Genomic DNA, 22,213 nt, shown 5'->3' with positions numbered 1-22,213 from the left:
CATACTCTTTGACCCAGCAATTGCACTTCCAAGAATTTATTCTAAGAAGATAACTAGATGAGGGCTTAAATTGTATGTACAAGGATGTTCTTCACCTAAATGTCCACAGAAGATGACTGGTTAGATAACTATGGTATATGCAAACCACAATGGCTTCCTCAGTGATGTTCATTAGAAAGACAAATCAGGGCTACTTTTATTAACACAGAAAAACGTTGGCTTCATTAACCAGATTACAGAATTGCACAGATAGCATAATCCCAAGTGCACACGGATCCACACCTGTGTGCATATGTGTGTGAGCAGACAGATGTCTAAATGTATATTCATTGGAATGGCAGAACTGAGGCTAGACCTGGGCAGACAGCCCTACCTGGGCAGAGCAGGACATGGGCAGACGTGGGAGTCAGGAGGAGAAGGAGGAGGTAAGTGGGGCGAGGGCTCCTGGGGCCTATTTTCAGAACCCGTGCTGAAAATGGGATTGTCAGATCTAGCAACTGAAAATGCAGGATGCTCAGTTATATTTAACTTTGAGGCCCAGTATGGTGGCTCATGCTTGTAATCCTAGCACTTTGGGAGGTCGAGGCAGGCAGACCGCTCCAGGAATTCGAGACCAGCCTGGGAAACGTTGTGAAACCCTATCTTTACCAAAAATACAAAGAAATTAGCCGGCTGTGGTGGCGCGTGTGTGCAGTCCCAGCTACTTCAGGGGCTGAGGCAGGAGGCTGAACCCAGGAGGTCGAGGCTGCAGTGAGCTGAGATCGTGCCACTGGACTGAAGCCTGGAGGAAAAAGTGAGGCCCTATCTCAAAAAAAAAAATAAATAAATAAAATAAAATAAGTATATTTGGGGTATACTTACACTAAACATTATTCCCATTTCAAAAATTTGAATAATTTAAAATTCAAATTAACTGAGTGCCCTGTATTTTATCTGGTGACCCTAGCTGAGAAGCTCAGGAACACATGTCTTGTTTCCTCCATGGACGACCCACGCCAGCCTGGAAGTTCCCACATCCTCCCCTGCCTCTGGCTTATCTCCAGTTTACCTGCCTGTGAAATGCAGTCACTAGCCTCTGCCTTACTCAAAGAGTTTTGCAGAAAAGCCATGTTAAAATTCCTGGCCATCAAGCCCTAAGCTGCACACAAAACTTCCCTGAGGCTCAGCATGTACTTCTGTAAGATGGATAGCAATGTCTGTCCACAGGGTTGTGGTGGGGGATTAAATGAGATAATGTATGTAAAGTGCCTGGCATACAGTCAGTGCTTAATACAGGTTGATCCCCTTCCCTCCCGTCCAGCTGCTGCAGCCCACCCTCTTGCCCCCAGGGATTACAAACCAAGCACCTTCTGTCATCTCAGGGTTTGACAACCGGCCTTTTTGATCTTTTCCTTGCAGCGGCAGCAGCCGTGGGCTGACACTCATCACCTGACTTCACCTTTCTCCAAAATCCCTAGCAGCAGTTCAGTTCCTTATCTATACTTTTCACATCCTGGATGAGGGTGGAGGAGGATCAAACTCGCTTTGATAGCAAACATTTGGGGATGTTAGCCAAGAGGAGCTACCAAGAGCAGGGCCCTGATGCCATTCTGAAACGGACACAACAACATCATGAATAGCGAATATAAGGAAACCATCCTGACTGGGGGCAGCCTAGGCTGGAAGTGGGGGCCTCTCCTTTGAAGCCTGTCTGTCATTCTCCCTGCTTGCCACCCAGCACAATGTCCAAGGGGACTCTGCAATGGAGGAAGGGGGCTGAGCTCCTTCCCTGAGAGCCAAATCGTCATAAATTCCTTTTGACTAGTGAATCTCCCCTCCTCCACCCCACAATGAGGCTCAGAGAGCTTAAAAATCTGCCCAAGGTCACCCAGTGAGTCAGGTACAGGTTCAACACAATTCAGTTGCCTGTTGAATAAGCTCAACGATAGAGATCCCAGGGCATATATCAGGTGGGTATGCTCACAGCAGTGGCTGCCCCTACTCATGCCTCCCACCTTCCATCCTTGTCCATCCACTGTGGGTGTTCCAAAAGTAAGTGCAACTCACATTTGTCCAGATGCATGAATTGCCACCTAGCCCAGTCCCAAATCAAGTTAATGAGCTTCAGTGATAGCCACAGCCTTGGCTTATGGGTTTCTGACTCCTTTGTTAGCACGGACACCTGTGACCCACTTTACCACGCAGTACAAAACAGCCAGCCACACATCCTGCGAAGTTTGCAGAAATCCTGCGAAGTTTGCAGAAATCCTGCAACAGGTGACTGCATAGAGACTCGCTCGGCTACAGCAATCTGTTAGCATTGGTCTAGCCTTTGCAGGGGCCTTGCCTACAAGGCTTTATTTCCTTAGTGCCAATGACTTAGAGACCTGACATCATTATGTGGCTGAGGTGAAATAGGCTGTTCCTTCTGCCCTGTGAGTCTTGCTGTGGAATGTTGAGCATTCTCATGCCTGGACTGCCTCACCTGTGCCAGGCAGGTGAGACGAGGGATCCACTGGCCTCTAATTTGTCCCTAATGTTTTGCAATCTCTTTTGAATCACCGGCCTCTTTGTGAATCCGATGAAAGCTCCAGCTCAGCTCTGTCCAGTAAAATTTTCTGCAATGATGGAAATATTCTGTATCTGGGCTGTTCTACGTGGCAGACAAGCCACATGTGGTTGCTGAACATTTGACACAAGGCTAGTGTGACTAAGAAACTGAATTTTAAATTCTATTCAATTTTAGTTAATTTAAATGTAAATAGCCATATGTGGCTGATGGCTACTGTATTGGACAATACAGCTGCAGACCAGGGGTAAGTAAATTTTTTCTGTAAAGGGTCAAAAAGTAAGTATCTCATTGGCTTTGCATAGGGTCTCTGTCACAATAGCTCAACTCTGCAGTTGTAGTGCATGAAGACAGCCACCAAACACATGTCAACGAATGGGCATGGCTGTGTTCCAATAAAACTTTATTTACAAAAACAAGCTTCTGGCTAGATTTGGCCAGGGGGATCTGAGTTTTCTAACGCCTGCTGTATATTCTCCCTAGAAAAAGATACACCCACCCTCAGAATTTTTGTCTCTAATGTCATGGAGTTTACAGACCTCCTGTTGCCCAACTACAGAACCTGCTCATGATTCCCAGGTGACAGTGTCTGTTTTCACGGGACTCTGAATGTGCCCTCAGATCTGCTCTGCTTAATGAGAAGTGCTTGTGCCCCTAACAGGGCAGTGTGGGCAGGGACACCTTTTTCCTCAAGCCTCAGGGAAGCCAGGGCCTCAAAGATCGACCAGGACTGAGAAATGAGGGCACCATGAGAGCCTAGGGCCCGGCCAGTTCCCCCATGTGTCAGTCACTCCCAGCATCTTTGCTGGCACCTCTTTTAGTGTCCCTGACCCAGTCTCCCTTTTCCTGGCCCCGGGTCCCAAGTGCAGTCAATGTCCCCAAGGCCAACCTATTGTGGAAGGAGCTAATGGCCAGACAGACTTTAGGAAGCTTCTGAAGAGGCTTCTCCTAGTGAGGAGCTTGTTGCTCAAACTTGGAGAGAATTACTTTGGATTCAGGGCCAGGTTGAAGGAATAAATAGGATGACAAAAATCACAGGCTTGATATTAGTAGGAACTTTTTTTTTTTTTTTTTTTGAGACAGAGTCTCATTCTGTCACCCAGGCTGGAGTGCAGTGCCATCTCTCAGGTTCAAGCAGTTTTTGTGCCTCAGCCTCCCAAGTAGCTGGGATTACAGGTGTGTAACACCATGCCTGGCTAATTTTTGTATTTTCAGTAGAGATGGGATTTTCTCATGTTGCCCAGGATGGTCTCAAACTCCTGGCCTCAAGTGATTTACTCGCCTCGTCCTCCCAAAGTGCTGGGATTACAAGTGTTAGCCACCACACCCGGCCGAGATCTGATCATTTTTTAAAAAGAAATTAGGCTATTTCAGGAATCCTCACTTTAAGGACAGGTCAGTCTTTGTCAGGAGCCCTCAGTTAAGGTAAAATAGAGTTATGTCAGAAGCCCTCAGCAAAAGACAGGTGGAACTTTCTCAGGAGCCTTCTCAGCAACCTTTAGTTAAAAATAACTGAAGCCTTCCCAGGAGCCCCCAGTTGCTCAGGTTAAAGCATCAAACCATCTCCCCTATACCCCCTGCCACCAGGGGTGGTTTTTTGCTAAGGAGGCAGAACTTGTCCTCTTTATGCATTACACCCCTGGCCAAGACAGGGAGTATCTGTTTCTGTATTGCTATAGCTTCATTCAAGAAAGCATCGCTTACTCTTTAAGTTCTTAAACAAAGGCAAAGGCAAAAGAAAAAAAAAAAAGCTTTTGGATATCTGGCATGCTTTACTAGGGTATTATGTCATTACTGTTATTAATTATCATTAACAGTCTTAAAATATGCCTATTAATGATCTTAACACAAAATAACAGTGCAGGTCTTAGCCAAGAGTGGCATAATTACCTATTAATGAGATGTAAATTTCCCAGGGAAATGACAGAGATCTAGAAGTACCACCTTCTGAACATAATAAAGTTAATAATAATAATAGTGTATAATCTGAAGATATTAGTGTTAATTTGAATTCTAACACCATATTTAAACAGACTGAGAGAAGTACAAATTATTTGCATAGCGCAAACCAAAAGCCCCTAACCCATGCTATTAAGGAAAAATCGATTGTTCTTCTCTGAATGATATAAAACTGACTCTTGGCAGTCATTGTTTGGTGTTTTCAGCTGCTTATTTTATTTCTTTTACTTAGGGTTTATATGTCTTTTATTTTCAAAAACAACCTGAGGTACCTTATACAATGAAGCCCAATATAAAACAGAATTAAAAAAATAAAAACACAACAAAACCCAGTTAAAGGGGACAGAGAAGTAGATGTTACCAGGCCCTCAGGATAAACTACCGCACATGAGCTTTGATTTCAATTCTCAGTTTCCTGGGAACCAAGAGGGACAATTTAAGTAACTGAGTTACTGGTTAGTAACCAGCCTTGTTAGGACAGGCGCAAGCTCTGGGTCTGAAGAACACTTCCGTGCATCTGTGAGCAATGCAGTCCTGCTTGTGGCTATTAGGACATCACATCTCCGGCTCCTGTGGCCGACGAGGGAGGCACTTACCTTCATAGGTGGCGTGGAAGCCTTGGGCACTGACTGCATAGTCGCTGATGAGGCGCAGAGAGAGGGTGGTGGCTGCACTAACAATGGTGGCTGGCAGTTGAAAGCCTGTGAGCCTGAAAGACAAAGAAGTGGATTAGGGAGAATGACCCCCTTGGGAAACTACACATCCATGAAGCATTTATTGAGTGCCTGCTGGATACACAGTGCTGATCTAGGCACACAGAGGGTGTTCAAAGACAAAGTGATTCTCAGCAGAGGTGATGAAAACCAGCAGGCTTCTGCCCCAGAAACATGAGGAAGTGACTCCCCCAAAGCCATGGTCTAATCCCCAACCTGGAGGCTTGCCTGCTTCCTTTGTGTTTCCTCTTTTCTCCTTTTCTGATTTCTTTTCCCGTCTCCTCTCTTTCTGGCTGAGGTCCTGTGAGGCTCTGGGTATAATTCCCCATGAGTTTACAACTAACAATTGCCAGTAGACAATATTTATTCACATAGTAAGGGAAATAGAGCCAACTCTAAGTAGAAGAATGAGGATGCTTCTTATCATAGACTTTATTCTTTCAAAGGAATGTCTACTGCTTTTATAGAAATAAGTGCCTATTAGTTTTTAAAGAAAGCAAAAAATAAAAAACCAACACAATCTAGAAATAATTATTCCTGACAGTTGACATACAAAGAGATGGTGGGATCAATAGACGGAATCATATTCAATGAAATAATTTCATACAAATGGGATCAAACTGCACGTGCTATTAAAATTAAAATGTTTAAATTTTCTTTCTGGAATTTAACTGAATAAAAGGAAACAGGTGTGAAGCTAAAGGAATTGTTGAACCTGAAATAATATGCTTTTACACAAGATAATCATTTTTAAAGATTCCTCTAAGGGAAAAAGATACCACTGAACACTTGGGAATACATTTAGGAAAGACCTTGTCCACTGCTGGGCATCCATGCTTGGTGACCCTCACAGGGACCTGATTGTGCACACAGGTCATAGTGAGGTGGCCAGTCTCCTACACACCTTTGTCCTTAACCCCCTCTAAGCCTCAGCCTGCCTTACCACACCCAGGTAGGAATCCAGGAGGAATTTCAAGGTTTAACTTTGTCCCCATTTTTAGGTAATTTGAAATATCCGTGGTTCTCCTGGGTGCCGCTGTATACCTCCCACTGCTATACAATATCTTGATGCCCAGGATATCCACTGAAGGGCATGAGTATTGGGCTCAGATGAGTAAAATCAGATATTTGTTAACAGACACTGTGAAGACCCTTATGCTAGATGAAGCCCTTGCCCTTCCCACCATCCTAACCTTGTGGGATTCATGTTAACTCAGAATAGACTCAAGAAAAAGCAAAGAAAAAATGATCAAATTATGCAGCAGGCAACCAAATAAGTTTCAACGGCATCTTCTCTTCAAATATAAACACACCCAGCAAAAGATCCCTACCTCACCCCATATTCATATACTCTCTCTCATCAAAAATGTATACATAAAATAATGAAATCATACATATTATAAGGAAACAAACTTTGTTTAATCATCTTATGCTGGGGAAAGGCCTCCTAAGCAAGACATGCAGAGGAGTCTCTTTGCACCTATTTGCCCTGTCAGTCTTCCATGGGAGCTGTCCATGGCATGGAGTTCTGATGGTACTCCACCTACCCACTAGCCACAGAGCTAGGTAAATGATCAATCACGACATACTAGCCCTCATTTTTATGGACTGATTCAGGGTATGGGGGAAGAGGGAAGAGACCATACCACCCAAGCAGAGGCATTCTGAGTCCTTCTATGGGATATAATATACAGACTCTGAAAGCCTTTTATTTTTGGACCTTAAACTACTACAATATAAGCTTGAGACTCCCAGCAGCCTTTTTATCAGCACACAGAGACTATCTGCTTTAGAGAAAATGATATCGCCAGATAGATATAAATAAAAGCTGAGCAGTGGCAAGAGAAGAGAAACAGAACCCTGATGATGTATTTTTCAGATCCTTAATCCATGCAGCGAGATTTATCTCTTCAATGCCCAGTTACATAAGCTAACATTCTTTCTTTACTTTCTTTTTTTCTTAAACTAGCTTGACTTGGTTTTCTATCTCTTGAAATTGAGTGCTAATGGATACAACATAAAACCCCAGAGGTCTTAAAGGAAAATATTGATTAATAACTACATGAAAATTAAAAGCATGTATGTGTGACAAAAAACTGTAAAAGATAATGAGAAAAGTGCAAACTGAAAGGTTACGAATATGTGACAGGAGGAGGATTCGTATTTATAACCTAGAAAAAGTTCTTACAAATCAGTAAGAAAACGGTAAACAGGAGGAAAAGAGCAAAAGATACAATACAAATTAATGATCCACCTAATTAATATAAAAATGTGAAAACTGAAACCCCAAGACTCATTTTTCACCTATCTAGAGTTGGCAAGAGCTAAGGAAAACAGATCCTGCACTTAACAACACGATAATAAGGAAATACTACAAATTACACACACACATTTGACACATTAAATGAAATGGGCACAAATTTGAAAAGCACAAACTACCGTAAGTTTCCCAGTATGAAACAGATCACTTGAATAGCCCTATAACTATTAAGGAAATTGAATTAGTAATTTTAAAACTCCCAAAAAAGAAATATCTAGGCCTAGATGATTTCACTAGAGAATTCTACCAAACATATAAAGAAGAATTAACACCAATTCTACTCTAATCTCTTCCAGAAAAGAAGAACAAACATTTCCAAACTCATATTATGAGGCCAGTATTACCCTGGTACCAAGCCAAAGACAATACAAATAAAGAAAAATGAAGATCAATATTTCACATGAATACAAACACAAAAACCTTAACAAAATATTGGCAAGGAGAATTCAGCAATATATAAAAATATTTTTATACCATAACCAAGTGGGGTTGTGTCTAAAGATGCAAGGCTGGTTCAACATTTGAAAAATCAATCGGTGTAATCTACCATATTAACAGGTTAAAGGTAGAAAAATCACATGACCACATCAACTAATGCAGAAAAAGTATTTGACACATTTCAACACCCATTTGTAGTTAAACGAAAAAAAAAATTCAGAAACCTACAAATAGAGGGTAAGTTTCTGAACTTGTTAAAGAACATCTACAAAAAAAAAAAAAAAACAGTAGCTGACATCACACTTCATGGTGAAAGACTGAATGCTTTTCCCTTAAGATTGAGAAAAAGGCAAGGATTCAACAACTCAGTTAGAAAATCCGCAAAAGACATGGAAGAGACATTTCACCAAATAAGACATATGCATGGCAAATAAGCACATGAAAAGATGTTCAACATCACTAGCCTTTAAGGAAATACAAATTAAGACCATGAAGAAATATTACTACACACCCATTGGAACAGCTAAAATAAAACACTATAGTCATGATACCCAATGCTGGTGATGATACAGGAAAACTAGATTCCTCATACAATGCTGGTAGAAATGCAAAAACATGCAGCCACTCTGGTAAATAGTTTGGCAGTTTCTTTAAGCAAAAAAAAACCACATAACTATACAACTCAGCAATTTACTCCAGAGAAGTGGAAACTTATATCCATTAGGCCCAAAAACCTATGCATAATTGTTCATAGCAGCTTTATTCCTAATAGCCCAAACTGGAAACAACCAAAATGTCCTACAATAATAGGTGAATGACTAAACAAACTGGAGTACATCCATACCACAGAATACTACTCAGCAATAAAAAGGAATGGACTATGAATACATGTAGCAATTTGGGTGGACCTCAAGGTCATTAAGCCAAGTAGGGAAAAAAAGCTAATCTCAAAAGATCACATGCCATGTGATTCAATTTATATAACATTCTAGAGATGATAAAATTAAAGAGATGGAAAACAGATTAGTGCTTGCTAGAGATTAGGAATCGTAAGAGGAAGGGAAATGGATATGACTACAAAGAGGTAGTATGAGGAGATCTTTGGGTGATGGAATCATTCTGTGTCTTGACTGCAGTGATGGTTATGGGAATCTGCATGTGATAAAATGACACAGAAGTATACACACACATTGCACCAGTGGCAGTTTCCTGGTTTTGAGAGTGTGCTATAGTTACATAAGATGTAACTATTGGAGGAAACTGGGAGAAGGGTACATGGAACCTCTCCTGTGAATCTATTATTATTTCAAAATAAAAAGTTTCATGAATACAAATCTACCATATTGACTTCTGATTAGCTCCAGTCTTGAGAATGCCTCCTGATTCCTATTTTATTTACTGTTCCTAGCACAAGAATATGTCAGTCTTGATGTTTATCATACAAGTTACAGGCTATGACACATACAGTACCCTTCCCTGTTCTAGAGGCTGCTTTTCATTGTCTGGCTGGACACATACACCCTTTCCCTATGGTACATACACCCTGGGTCTGGGGAGTAACATTGCAGAGATCTACCTGCCTTGTGGCTACCCAAGACCATGCTTCTGTCTGTGAATTTCCCCAATAAAACACCCTCTACCACTAAAAAATTAAATTTAATTTAATAAGTTTTAAAAAATTTTATCTATGGCTCATATTATATTGCTATTGGACAGTACTCCAGTCCTCCATTAGATCAGACTTACACTCAGTCTCCCTGGATTGGGCTTTGAGCTTTGTCTTTTCCAGGCCCCTCACTCCAGCCGCCTCCTATCCACTCCAGCCTGTATTGCACCCTCCCCGCCCCCACCGGCGGCATTGACTGCAGCCTTGCTGACTACCAGTACCAGAACTCAGGCCATAGGGCCCCCGTTAGCCTATTCCTTGGCTTCCTGTTGACTTGCCCATGCACCAGTTGCCTTTCCCTCCCCTGAAATATTCGTATCTTCAGTGACAGACTGACATCATCCCATTGTACCCTATGGATTAAAATAGTAAATTGTCCCCAGCAAGGCCAGACCTATATCTGGTTCCCCAGACCCCATCCTAGCAAGCTCTGGTTGTCTCCATCTCCAGGTGGGCCCAATTCACAGCAGCTGCAACTTGTCTCTCACCCATGTGTACCAGAATTATGCCCTTGGGTGCCCTTCCCAGACACTCAGCCTAGGGACCATCCTTTCCTTCAACTACATAGAGCCTCATGGAGGAAGCTCAAACCTCACCAGGCCTTCTCCTATGAAGTCCTCTCTGAGAATGGCATTCCTCTCACTAAGCAGAAATTGTTGATTTTATTCCCCAACTTAGTTCCAGGATATTTTTGCACTGCCATTAAAGATTCCTAGACCCTAGTTTCTCGGTACTATATTGACGCAAGCTGTGAATAGCTAATGTACACTGTCAACAAACAATTACAGTTTTATCACTTACAATACATGGAATTGCAGCTTGCTAGGCATTTTCTCTAATCAGATATTTACCACTGCTCTGCTCTTTCCCAGGGTTGGTAGATAAATTCCAGCAGGGAGGATTCCTCAAAGGCGCTAGCTAAGGCTGGGGGAGGGGATGGGAAATTGAATCTCCCCAGCTGGATACCTGAATCATCGCTCCCCCACCCACTTATCTCTGAGATCGATTTTAGACACGCTGAAGACCCCGCAGTTAGGAGGAGCTATGGTGTTGCATGACAGAATGAGCAAATAAAACTTTCAGACTTTCCCATCTTTTATCTGACAAGATTAAATACCATATTGAAAGGAGTGAGGTATCCTTCAATAGTGAAATCCAGACTTAGCAGAGAAATGCAGTAAAATGATGGCAAGGCAGGTGAGAGTCCCCTGTTGCTATGAGTTATCCTCCTTGCAGACTCTAAAATGCAAGGAGAACAGCATTTTGCAAACAGGTGGCATAGCCAAACGTGTAAAACAATACTCATCTTCTGCTTTACATCAGCCTTATTGTCTTCTCATTTTCTCCAGTGTCTTTTCTTTGTTTTTGCCTTCCTGCCAAAAGTAACCCAGAGTCTTGAAAATGGGACGGCCAGGACACCATATACTCCTCATTTCTTTCTCAGCTCAGAATCTATCCACAGCCTCCCACTGTTCTTAGGATTAAAGCCAGAATCCCTAACGAGGTTCACAAATCCTGCATGGCTTGGCCCTGACAGATTCTCTGCTCTGTCTCCTGCCTGGCTCCAGCCCCCCAGTCTTCTTTGGTCAAGGCCATCCCAAGGGCAAAGGAAGTGGTCAGCCCAAAGTGCAGGCAATAAGGGCATTAATTTCCTGTAGGGAATTTGAAATCAATAATAAAATGGACTTTAAAAGTTCACTTCTTATCACCATGCATCCATGTTCTAAATAATGTCAGTGATTAAATACTCTTCCCCCGCTTTTCTCCCATTCCCTTCCTTCGTACACCTCTGGTTTCAGTTCCTTCAATTTGCCATGCCCCATCTTCAGGATCTTTGCACACACTGTCTCCCATTTAGAACACTTTCTAACCCTTGGGATTTGTCTAATTAACTCTTTCTCATCATTCAAATCTTATCACGAGTGTCTCAACGTTACTTCTAGAAAGCTGCATTCCTGACATCCCAGACCAGCCTATTCTGCATGCTCAGAGGTCCCAGTGAAGTCACTGGTATGATTCACCTTGCATTTCCAGCTTTCCTTCTAGACACAGAGTGGAACAGCACCTCCCATCCCTGTGGAGGTCAGGCCTGGCCATGACACCAGCTTGGCCAGGGAGATTTGGGTAGCAGTGAAAGTCGCTGTTGCCAGGAGGGAGGCTTGAACAGCCTGTGTACCTTTTGCTGAATTCCCTTCCCCTTATCCAAGGTCAGTGATCCTTGGCCTCCGCAGCCACGGTCTCTGAGCAACTCCCCTAAGCAGAGAGCCCCTGCAAACCTCTTTTGAATCTGCAGCATGAGCAAGAAATAAACTTTTGGTGAGTTAAGCCATTTTAATTTGAGGGTTGTTTGCTACCACCATGTTTTCAATTGTAGGTTTTGTTACTACCACTCAGGTATGGTGAGGCCAACAGATCAGAAGACACTGCCGCTGAAAAGATAACACAGTTTCCTAGAGGAAGGGGCATACTATGCCATGCAGGGCCACAAGCATGTCAGAAGCTCCAGCTTCAGTGACAAGGCAGCAGGAGCCTGGGAAAATGTGGGCAAGAGCCTTTATTGTGGTTTTCCCAAGAAGGAATGGGCAAGATCAGGTAAGCAGCTGAGCAGGTTTAGGATTGCCTAGTTTGAATAATTTCAGAGGGCACCAGGGTATGTGGACCACCCTTAGCTGTCTGATGTCTGGCCCTGGGTAATTAGGGCAGGGGGATAGTAGATAAACAATGAGATCTCAATAAAAGAGGTAGAGGCCAGGCATAGTGGCTCACACCTGTAATCCCAGCACTTTGGGAGGCCAAGGTGGGAGGATCACTTGAGCTCAGGAGTTCAAGAACAGCCTGAGCAACATGGTGAAATCCCATCTCTATAAAAATGTTTTCAAAAATTTGTCTGAGTGTGGTGGTTACTCAGCTAAACTTGTGGTCCCAGCTACTCAGGGGGCTTAAGTGGTCCCAGCTATTCAGGAGGCTGAAGTATGAAAGGCATACTTCCAGGAGAGCTGTTTGCTATTTTAGGTCAGCAAAGCCCCAAGATGTCAAAGTATCAGAAAATATAGACAATTAAAAAACCATGATTAGTACACAGAGTATAACCTGACCTATCCTGACTGACATCCCTTTTCTTTTCTTTTCTTTTCTTTACTAGCACTAACCATAATTCCTAATTAGATGTTTATTGGGGTAAGTAGTTTTCATTAAGGTCTCCCTGACTAGATGAAAGCACCACAAGAGCCATGGCTGAGTTTGTGTTGCTCACCTTGCATGTGTATTTCTAAATGAATGGATAAATGAATGAATGGCCGACTATTTGGTGTTTTGAGGAGCAGCCACACAGAGTCTTAGGTGACTCTGATGCTGGCAGTATAGACAACAGGAGGGAGAGACATCCAGACTTGGGCTAAGTAACACTTAGTGACATGGCAAATCCCCTTCACACCCATGAAATGAGGCGAGATATAAGGAAAAAGCAGACTGCTTCGAACACCTCCACTTCTTCCTAATCATTCCAGGAAAAATAAAAGGGTGGGAGCTTTTATTTTAAAGAGGGTATTAGGCTGTGTGCAGTAGCTTGTGCCTGTAATCCCAACATTTTGAGAGGCCGAGGCAGGAGGATCGCTTGAGGCCAGGAGTTCGAGATCACCCTGGTCAATATAGTGAGATCCTGTTTTTCCAAAAACTTTCAAGAGTAGTTGTGCATGGTGGTGCATGCCTGTAGTCCCAGCTGCTCAGGAGTCTGAGGCAGAAGGATTGCTTGAGCCCAGGAGTTTGAGGCTGCAGTGAGCTATGATCATGTCACTGCATTCCAGCCTGGGTGACAGAATGAGACCCTGTCTCAAAAATAAATAAATGGGCCATTTATTTATTTATTTAAATAAGGAAGAGGGGACAGAAGAAAGTGCTGGACTGTACACAAAAGGACTCCCATTCTAAGCAGAAGGACTTGAACTCCCCCACCAGAATTTGGCTCGGATACAACTGAGCTTCCTGCCTTCAGGTGTCACTGAGGCCTTGAGCACATCAACAATGCCCAGTGTGGACTGAGACCTGAGGGTCTTCCTGGAATGCCAGGTCTATGTAAGACCTTGCTTGGGAGAATCCCAACAGTGGCTGAAGTGAAATTCTTCCCCTTTATGCAGGGGACTCAAAGTCAAATTGTTTTTAATGCAGGAATATGACATTTCTTCCACCCAAGTGAAGTGTCTGCAAATTCCTACCCATGGAAATGAAAGCTCATTTTCTTACTCCAGGAGTTTGTGCCCATGTTTGAGAACTTCAAGGCTCTCAAGTTGACCAACTACTCACTTCCTCAGGCTGGGGTCTCTTGGCTTTGACGTGCCAGGCTTGCAGCAAGGAGACCCTAAAAGACCCCTCACCCTGTGGGGTGAGGAACAGTTGAAGAAAGTGGGCACATATAGTCTGGGGTCCAACAGAGTTGGCAAGGCAAAGGATACGAACTGTCTCCACATCCTTAGGGTCATGCTTGACACAACAATGTCCTCATGAAATGCTTGGCAAGGAAGAAGGACCACAGGACAGAGGCTCCAGAGAGACACACTTGGGCTCCATGCACAGAAGAACACTGGCATTCACATCTGCCAAAGGTATGAGCGTGCCACCTCTCAAGTTCAATCCAATTTTAATCCCTCAAATATTTACTGAGTGGCAACAGGCCTCAGATGCTGATCCTCAGAGAGGAGGAGGAACATACCAGGTTGAATCTTGGGCCAAGCTCATCAGAGACATGGCTTTGCTTTTGCCAGTCAGAGAACCAGTGAGAAAGGCCATAATGAAACTCTGATCTCAACAAACTCCAACCTGGAATTATGGAGTCTATTAGTACATTGGGTTGACCCCATTACTGGAGTAAATGTAAGTCTTGATTCCTGCTTGATAGAAAAACATAGAAGACAGGGAAAGACGGAAGAATTAGGCTTTGTCCAAATGTCTTCCAGGCACATGGAACTTTCTGGAACTGTCTGGAGTAGGGCGGCTGGCAAATCAAAACACTATCTGCCAAGACTGTCAGTGTGACGAGTGTTGCTTACACTTACTCTTTTATTCCCAAGGTCAAATTGGCATGTCATTTTTCATATCAGTTTGATGTGCTAACAGCCTTAAATGAGAACCATTCAATAAAAGCCCAATTTGCTATATCACCATTTATTCCTGGATAATTCTATATTAGTTGGGCTCTTTAAGATTGTCTCTGTGCTGCCCCAAGATCAGGAGAACCATGTGATAAACCCTCACTTTTCATAACTTTCTGAGGATGGAGGCAGAGCCCTGAGTCGTCCCTGAGTGAGTGTTGCTGGGACTGGTTCCCTAGGCCTCAAGTGAAATAAGTGATCTGGATCAGCTAGAAGGACATAATGATCAGGAATGACAGAGATGGATGGCTCTCTGGGTGACGTGGCCCGAGGCTTTGCCTTGCAAGACCTGGCCTGCCTTTCTTTCTACCTCAGCTCATGGCTCTCTCCCCTTTGGTCTTTCCCCCTCTACCCACACTGGCTTCTTTTTTTTGAGAAGGAGTCTCACTCTGTGGCCCAGGCTGGAGTGCAGTGGCGTGATCTCGGCTCTCTCCAAGCTCTGCCTCCGGGGTTTCACACCATTCTCCTTCCTCAGCCTCCCGAGTAGCTAGGATTACAGGCCACTACCATGCCCGGCTAATTTTTTTTGTATTTTCAGTAGAGATGGAGTTTGACCATGTTAGTCAGGATGGTCTCGATCTTCTGAACTCGTGATCTGCCTGCCTTGGCCTCCCAAAGTGCTGGGATTACAGATGCCCGCCACCATGCCCAGCTAATTTTTTTGTATTTTTAGTAGAGACAGGGTTTCACAGTATTAGCCAGGATGGTCTCGATCTCCTGACCTCGTGATCCACCTGCCCCAGCCTCCCTAAGTGCTGGGATTATAGGCATAAGCTGGCTTCTTATACTGTCCTTGAAGGTGCCACATCTCTTCCCATCTCAGGACCTTTGCAGATGCTGTCCCTAGGACTCTGTGCCCAGATGTCTCCCTTTGCCACCCAGGTGGCCTCCACCTTACCTTCCCCCCAACCCTGCATTAGCTTTTCAGGGCTCACTTTCAGCATCAGTTCCTCTGGGAAAGAGTTTAGGGATCCTTGATAAATGTCCTCAGAGAATAGAGTACTTCTACTTTGTAACATTCATCCCAATGATCATGAATCGATTTTCTTACTGAATTGTTATATATCTGTCTTTCCTTCTTGATGGTAAGTCTCTTGGAGGCAAAGACTATCTATAACCTTTTCACTATATCACTAGTGCACAGTACATATTAGATGCAATATATAGTCAATAAATGAAGGTTTCACTATGAGAAAGCAGACAGAAAAGGCCTGACTGCTATCCTTTGAAAGGCCAGCTTACAAGTATAATCCCCGTCTGGCATCTGGGAACCGGGATTTCAGGAGGGTTCCCTCCATTTCCAGTACTTTCAAGAGAGGTCTAAACAATTTGTACAAACATTATGGTTTATGCTGAACACCTGCTTTCCACCTGGGAGCCTAGAATTTTGGTATGTGTCAGGAAGAGGGGTCTAGGTAATCATCTCTGTGGGAAAACCCTGGGCAATGAGTCTCTGCTGAGCTTTCCTGGTTGGCAGTATTTCATATGTGTTGTCACAATTAGTTGCCAGGGGTTTGAAGCACGACCTGTGTGCCTTTGCCAGAAGAAAACTCTTGGAAACTTGTGCCTGGCTTCTCCCAGCCATCGCCCCAGGATGCACCTTTTCCCCTTGCTGACTTTGCTCTGTATCCTTTCACTATAATAAATCATAGCCATGGGTACAAATTTATACTGAATCCTATGAGTCCTAATAAATCATGGGGGTGGTGATGCAGACCCCCCAACACAGAGACTGACAAATTAATACAACCAGATTTTTCTGGAAAGTACCAAAACTAGGTTATTTTTCAAAGCATGTTTCTAGAGTGTCCACCGGTTAAACAGAATTGGGAAATGCTGGGTTAAACAAAGCAAGGATTTTTCAGAAAACAAATAAAAAATAAAATGCGTAGGAGGCCTTTTAACAAGCTAAGTCAATGTAAACCTTCAAGGCGGGAATAGATTATGTAACAGATCCCAAACCCATTATATTATAGCCCCTTTTATTCTTAAAGCATCCTGTGGGCTGGGGTTCTGTGGAACCCTCTCTGGGAAACAATAGGCCCAGAGAATGCAGGTTATTATGAAGCTGAGGCTGTTGCTACAACAATCACGAGGCTGTTGCTATGTCAGCCATGAGGCTGCTGACACTCCCTATCTTGAAAGTTCTGAAACCCAGAGTGACCAAAGGTCTGAGATGTGGTTCTGTGCTGCCCCAAGATCTGGAGAACCATGTGATAAGCCTCCACTTCCGAGGGTGATCTATGCATGTCTCTTCTTTGCAATCTTAAAGAGCCAAACTAATATAGAATTACCCAGGAATAAATAGTAATATAGCAAATTAGGCCTTTATTGAATGGTTCTCATTTAAGGCTGTTAGCACATCAAACAGTGATATGAAAAAAGACATACCAATTGACCTTGGGAATAAAAGAGTAAACGTAAGCAACATTTGTCACACTGACAGGCTTGGCAAATAGTGTTGTGATTTGCCAGCAGCCCTACTCCAGACAGCAGCCACTAGTTAGATACATAAACCATTAAGCTAAAAACAGAACTATCATTACAGGCATCATCTAGTAATTTGCAGGTAATTGATGGACATTAGTCATAATCACACACCATCCATACACATACACATACACACACACACACACACACACACACACACACCCCTACAAACACAGGTTTTCACTGGTAATTCCCCTTTGCATTTCATCAAGAGCTTCTAAAACTGGGAAATGTGGAAAATCTAGGCTTTTTGTGCCTTTCCATATATACATCATAGACTCCTTTATTCTTAAAGCATCTTGTGGGCTGGGGTTCTGTGGAAATCTCTCCGGGAAAGGATATGCCCAGAGAAGGTAGATCATGGAGCTGAGGCTATAGCTACATTAGCTATGAGATCACTGACACGCTCAGTCTTCAACACCCTGAAACCCAGAATGAGAGGAAGTCTAAAGAGATTATTCTTGTGCTGTCTCAAGATCTGGAGATCCTTGTAATAAACTCCCATTTAAGAGGGCAATCTTGCATTAGCTAGATATCTGCTGAAAAAACCCAACTTACGTCCAAAGGATCTTGTCTAGAATGTCCCTGCCTCTCCAGAAAACATCTACTGGCTCTGCAAACCTCTGCTTTCAGCTGCACATGTGCGTTTATTTTTGGAGGCTGGGATACCTGTCTTAAGCATGACTGGATGGGAGCAAAGCTAGACCTCCAAATCCCCATATACAGTACACTTTCTAGGATGTGGACTCTCTTTAGAAGCAAGACCTGGAGTCACAGCAGACCCACCTGCTGAGGTCTAAAAATAGGGGAGAAGCACTACATTCAGAATGCATATCCTCTAAGCACACTCGCTCCATCAAAACTCAGGGGTGTTTCCCATTGGACTGCAGCGTCTCCTTCTGCAGCAGGGAGCCCTCTTGATGTGCTCTACCCCAACAGTTCCCAAATCATGTTGCACAGAATACTATCCAATGTGATGTTAGTAGGTTTGCCTGAAAAAAATAAGTAATCTTGGGAAATGCACCATGGTTCCCAAACGGTGCACCAAGGTGCCCCAGGGCATTGCAGTGAGTTTACAAGGGTAACCAAGGACTATTTTAAACTTTCAAAGGAAATAGTGGCACTTAATATCTGCTGGACACACAAACTATTAGCTCAAGGTGGTTCACAATTTCAGTGTAAAGCCACCTTCCATTAGATGACATCATATCTTTGCAAAGCTTTGGTAGTTGGTGTGATGGGAATTAGGGACCACGTGTGAATCAGTGTGGAACAGGATATGCAGGTGGTAGTGTCCAATCTGAGTCCAAGGTTTGAGAATCTTTGCAATGACCAACAAGGAAACACATACCATTAGCAATCAATTGTTATTTAACAATTATTTAAGGATGAAATAAAAATGTTTTTCTTTCAATTTATATTATCTTTTCAAACAGATACAGAGTTGTTGGGGTATAAATACTTATTCAGTTATTTGGACCTAACTACTTAATAAGTGGAGCTAATAGGTATTTCTTTTACCCATGGAGCACCGTGGAAACATTACTGAGACACTAATGGCACCTAAGAAACTTTGGGAACCTTTGCATTACTGTATGAAAAGCTTTGGAAAGTCCTGAATAATAGACAAATACAGTTGGATCCATCGTACCCCACACTTCTTGGTTCAGTACATGCATGAATAGCTTTATTTACGACATCAGTTGAGAAACTAAATAGATGTTACCCATGATTTGTCTCTATGATCTGATAGGTTCACAAAAGAGATTAAGGCTGGCTTATTCCCACCGGTAACAATTACAAATTTTTCTCATCAATCATTCATTCAACAAATATTAATTGTATGCCCTATTAAACACTATGTACTATGCTTGGTTCTCAGGATAAAAATTCCTAAGACGTGGACTCACTCTCGAGGGATTTACCCTCAAATGGAGGCATTTACATTAATTTATCTAGAAATCCAGCCAGTTCTCATCACCTTCATTACTACCATCCTGGAACAGGACACCTCCATCTCTTGCCTCAATTACTGCAGTAACCTCCTAATCAGTCTTCCTACTTTCCCCCTAGTCCACCTACAGATCCTCTTTAACACAGCAGCTTCTGTGATCATCTTAAGTCAGATCATGTCACTTCTCTGCTTGAAACCCTTCCAAAAGCATCCCACTCGATTTGGGATAAAAGCCAAAGTCTTCATAATGGTCTAAAGGCCCTAGGGAATCCTCTGCTGCCACTACCCGCTCCCACTGCATCACCACCCTCCTTATCACCAACACCTCCCCCTGCTCACTCACTCTAACCATAACGGCCGCTTGCTGTTCCTAAAACACACCTGGCAAGTTCTGCCTCAGGGCCTTTGCACCTGCTCTTCTCTCAGTTTCCTCCAGCTACCTCATCTCTTCCCCCAGATGTGTATGGCTTGTTCCTTCATCTTCTGCAGGTCTTTGTTCACATACCCTTTACACCAAGGCTTTGATAACTATTCTACTTAAAATTGCAACCCTCCTCCCCTCCTGTCCCATTTCCTGATTCCCCTTGTCCTGCATTTTCTCCTAACACTTATCATAATCTGACTTCCTATATATTTGATCACTCCTTATTTATGAAGTCTACCTTTTCCCACCAGTGTGTGAATTCCACGAGGGCAGGGATTTCTATCCATTTAGTTCACTTATCTAACCCCAGTATTGAGAACAGCACCAGATACACCATAGGAGGTAATTACTGAAGACACAATTATAATGCAATATAGTAAGTGCAGTGATAAGGATGCATCCAGGGAACTTGATGCACCAGCCTGAGCTGATCTAAAAAGATAAATTGTTAGCCAATCATCCAAAGGGCATGGCGGGCTGTGGTAGGATACAGAGGTCATCTCAAAGAGGATGGCACAAGCAGAGGAAAGACAAAACCCAACTTTACGTGTAATTTATAAAATTGTTCCCCAACTAATGACAGGAGAACAAATGGATACAACCAGCTGTTCCTCCTCCACTTGTTTGCCATGACTGCTTAATTACCAGTCTCCCCAAGAGAGGGGATTTTTCTGGAGGCTGCTCAGCCTTCTAGCAGATGCAGACTTCATTTACTTCCACAGAAGCCTGAAAACCCCTGAGCCAACTTGGTTTTCCATGACAGAGGCTGAAGTATCCAGCACCATGTGTCAGGAGGTTGGCAAGGATGGAAATGGGGAAGGAAGCTTTGAGGAAGAGAGGTCGTCATGTTCCAGAAGCCTGCCTCCCACTTCATGGCCAATGCCTTCTGGCAGTGGCTATGCAGCAGCTGATAATAATGATGATGTTTGTTATTAACCCGTGCACAGGTGCTGCCTTCCATATCTACCTCCCCTAAATCAGGCTTAGTGACATCACCCATTTAGGAATGGAAACTGCTCTCTGTCAAGGCAGCCCTTAAAGTTTGGACCACCCCAGGAGGTTTGATGGAACAGCTGAGATTTACCCAGGCCCTCAGATGGTGCCAGGCTAGGATTTGTTCCTTGTGTGCCAGAGAGACACAAACAACAATTATAAAAATATCAGTGAATGGTCAGCAGACTCTGCATCCTGAGGGCTTTGTGCCCACCTACCCCCTCGGACAGCTGCTGAGGCCAACCTGGGGAAGGAGCAGGTGGAGCCTCTGAGAATTCTAAGAAGGCAAAAGATGCTGAACATGCCTGCAAGAGGATGGAGAAGATGGACAGAAAGAATGGGGGTCTTCTCCTTACCTGCTCTGTACCACAATGCCCTTCCTGTTGGCCGCCAGAGCTGGTTTTGAGCACTGCACCTGGTTTGAAAGATTAGGTCTCCATTTAAAGACAGCACTTTACAGTGTGCTACAGGCAGCACCTGTGCACAGGTTAATACTAAACATCATCATTATTATCAGCTGCTGCACAGCCACCACCAGAAGGTGTTGGCCATGAAGTGGGAGAATATCAGGCCCTGTCTTTGCGAACTGGACAGAAATGCTTGTTGGCCCACTTGGAGGGGAGGGTCAGGCACCAGGACACTATGCCCACTGTTTCCCATACTCCAGGGAACCAGGAGAAACAGGAGCTTCCAGAACCATGGTCTCCAGAACCATGGTTCCTTCTCCAGAAGGAAATGTGGAGAGACCCTTCTCAGTAAGAGGGGCTCCAGGGTTTTTGCTCAGGCTGGGACTGCAGGGTATGCTGAGCTCACAGCTGTGAAGTGTGAAACGTGATTACCCAAGCCCAAGTCACAGGTTGTGAACAATGGAGGGTCAACCTGAATTACATCCAAACCATCGATATTTGCAGTTAATAGTAAAGAGGCTTTACCTGTGGGCCTCATCTGTAGACAAGAGAGGGAGGAGCCACAGAGGCAGTAAGAGAGTTTGGTCACTGGAGAGTTTTTGCAGGTGGTTCAGGGACTTTCTCAGGCCTTACTTCCCAGTGTCTGTTGTGAACCTGTAACTCTGCTCCAGCTTCTAGGATTTTTCAGGGCCACTATGTTGCACATCTTTCAGGAGCACCGTTCATATTACGGTAGATGACCCTGGATTCTGAACTGCTGCCTTATCCCTGAATTCTGCTTTTCTGCCTGGACCCTTAGGATAATTGTCAGCTGGAATTTGGAACTGGGTTTTGCCCCCCAACCCCAGATGCCATCTTTTGAATCACTTTTAGTGACATACTGTAAAACAGGGACTTGCTCACCCCTAAGATCCAATCCAAGTGTATAGAGTGAGGTGCCACAAAAGAAAACATGAAACCCTGAAGACAGTGGCAAGCTTTAAGGGACTGACATGTGAAAACAAGTGAGGTATCACTTCCCAAAAAGGTTCCATTGATTGCGCCTTGTCATACTCTGCCAGTTGCTCTGCTTTATTTTTCTCATAACAATTACCACTACCTGGATGGCTTAGGTAATGGACTGAGTGTGAACTCCCAAAGTTTATATGTTGAATTGG

At 43.6% G+C, this 22,213-nt stretch overlaps 1 protein-coding gene across 5 annotated transcripts in view; it reads right to left on the bottom strand.

Moving 5' to 3' along the window:
* CSMD2 (CUB and Sushi multiple domains 2) overlaps positions 1-22,213 on the bottom strand; it is a 643,557-nt gene that overhangs the window by 512,152 nt on the left and 109,192 nt on the right. For all 5 annotated transcript variants that reach the window (XM_016958744.4, XM_063782964.1, XM_016958727.4 and 2 more), the window contains exon 3: positions 5,104-5,216. In XM_016958744.4, coding sequence (XP_016814233.2) covers positions 5,104-5,216 — 113 coding nt within the window. The remainder of the gene's footprint in view (positions 1-5,103; positions 5,217-22,213) is intronic.

This window comes from Pan troglodytes, chromosome 1, assembly GCF_028858775.2.
Source record: "Pan troglodytes isolate AG18354 chromosome 1, NHGRI_mPanTro3-v2.0_pri, whole genome shotgun sequence".
NCBI lineage: Eukaryota > Metazoa > Chordata > Mammalia > Primates > Hominidae > Pan > Pan troglodytes.
This window is presented reverse-complemented; position numbering and strand designations above follow the sequence as displayed.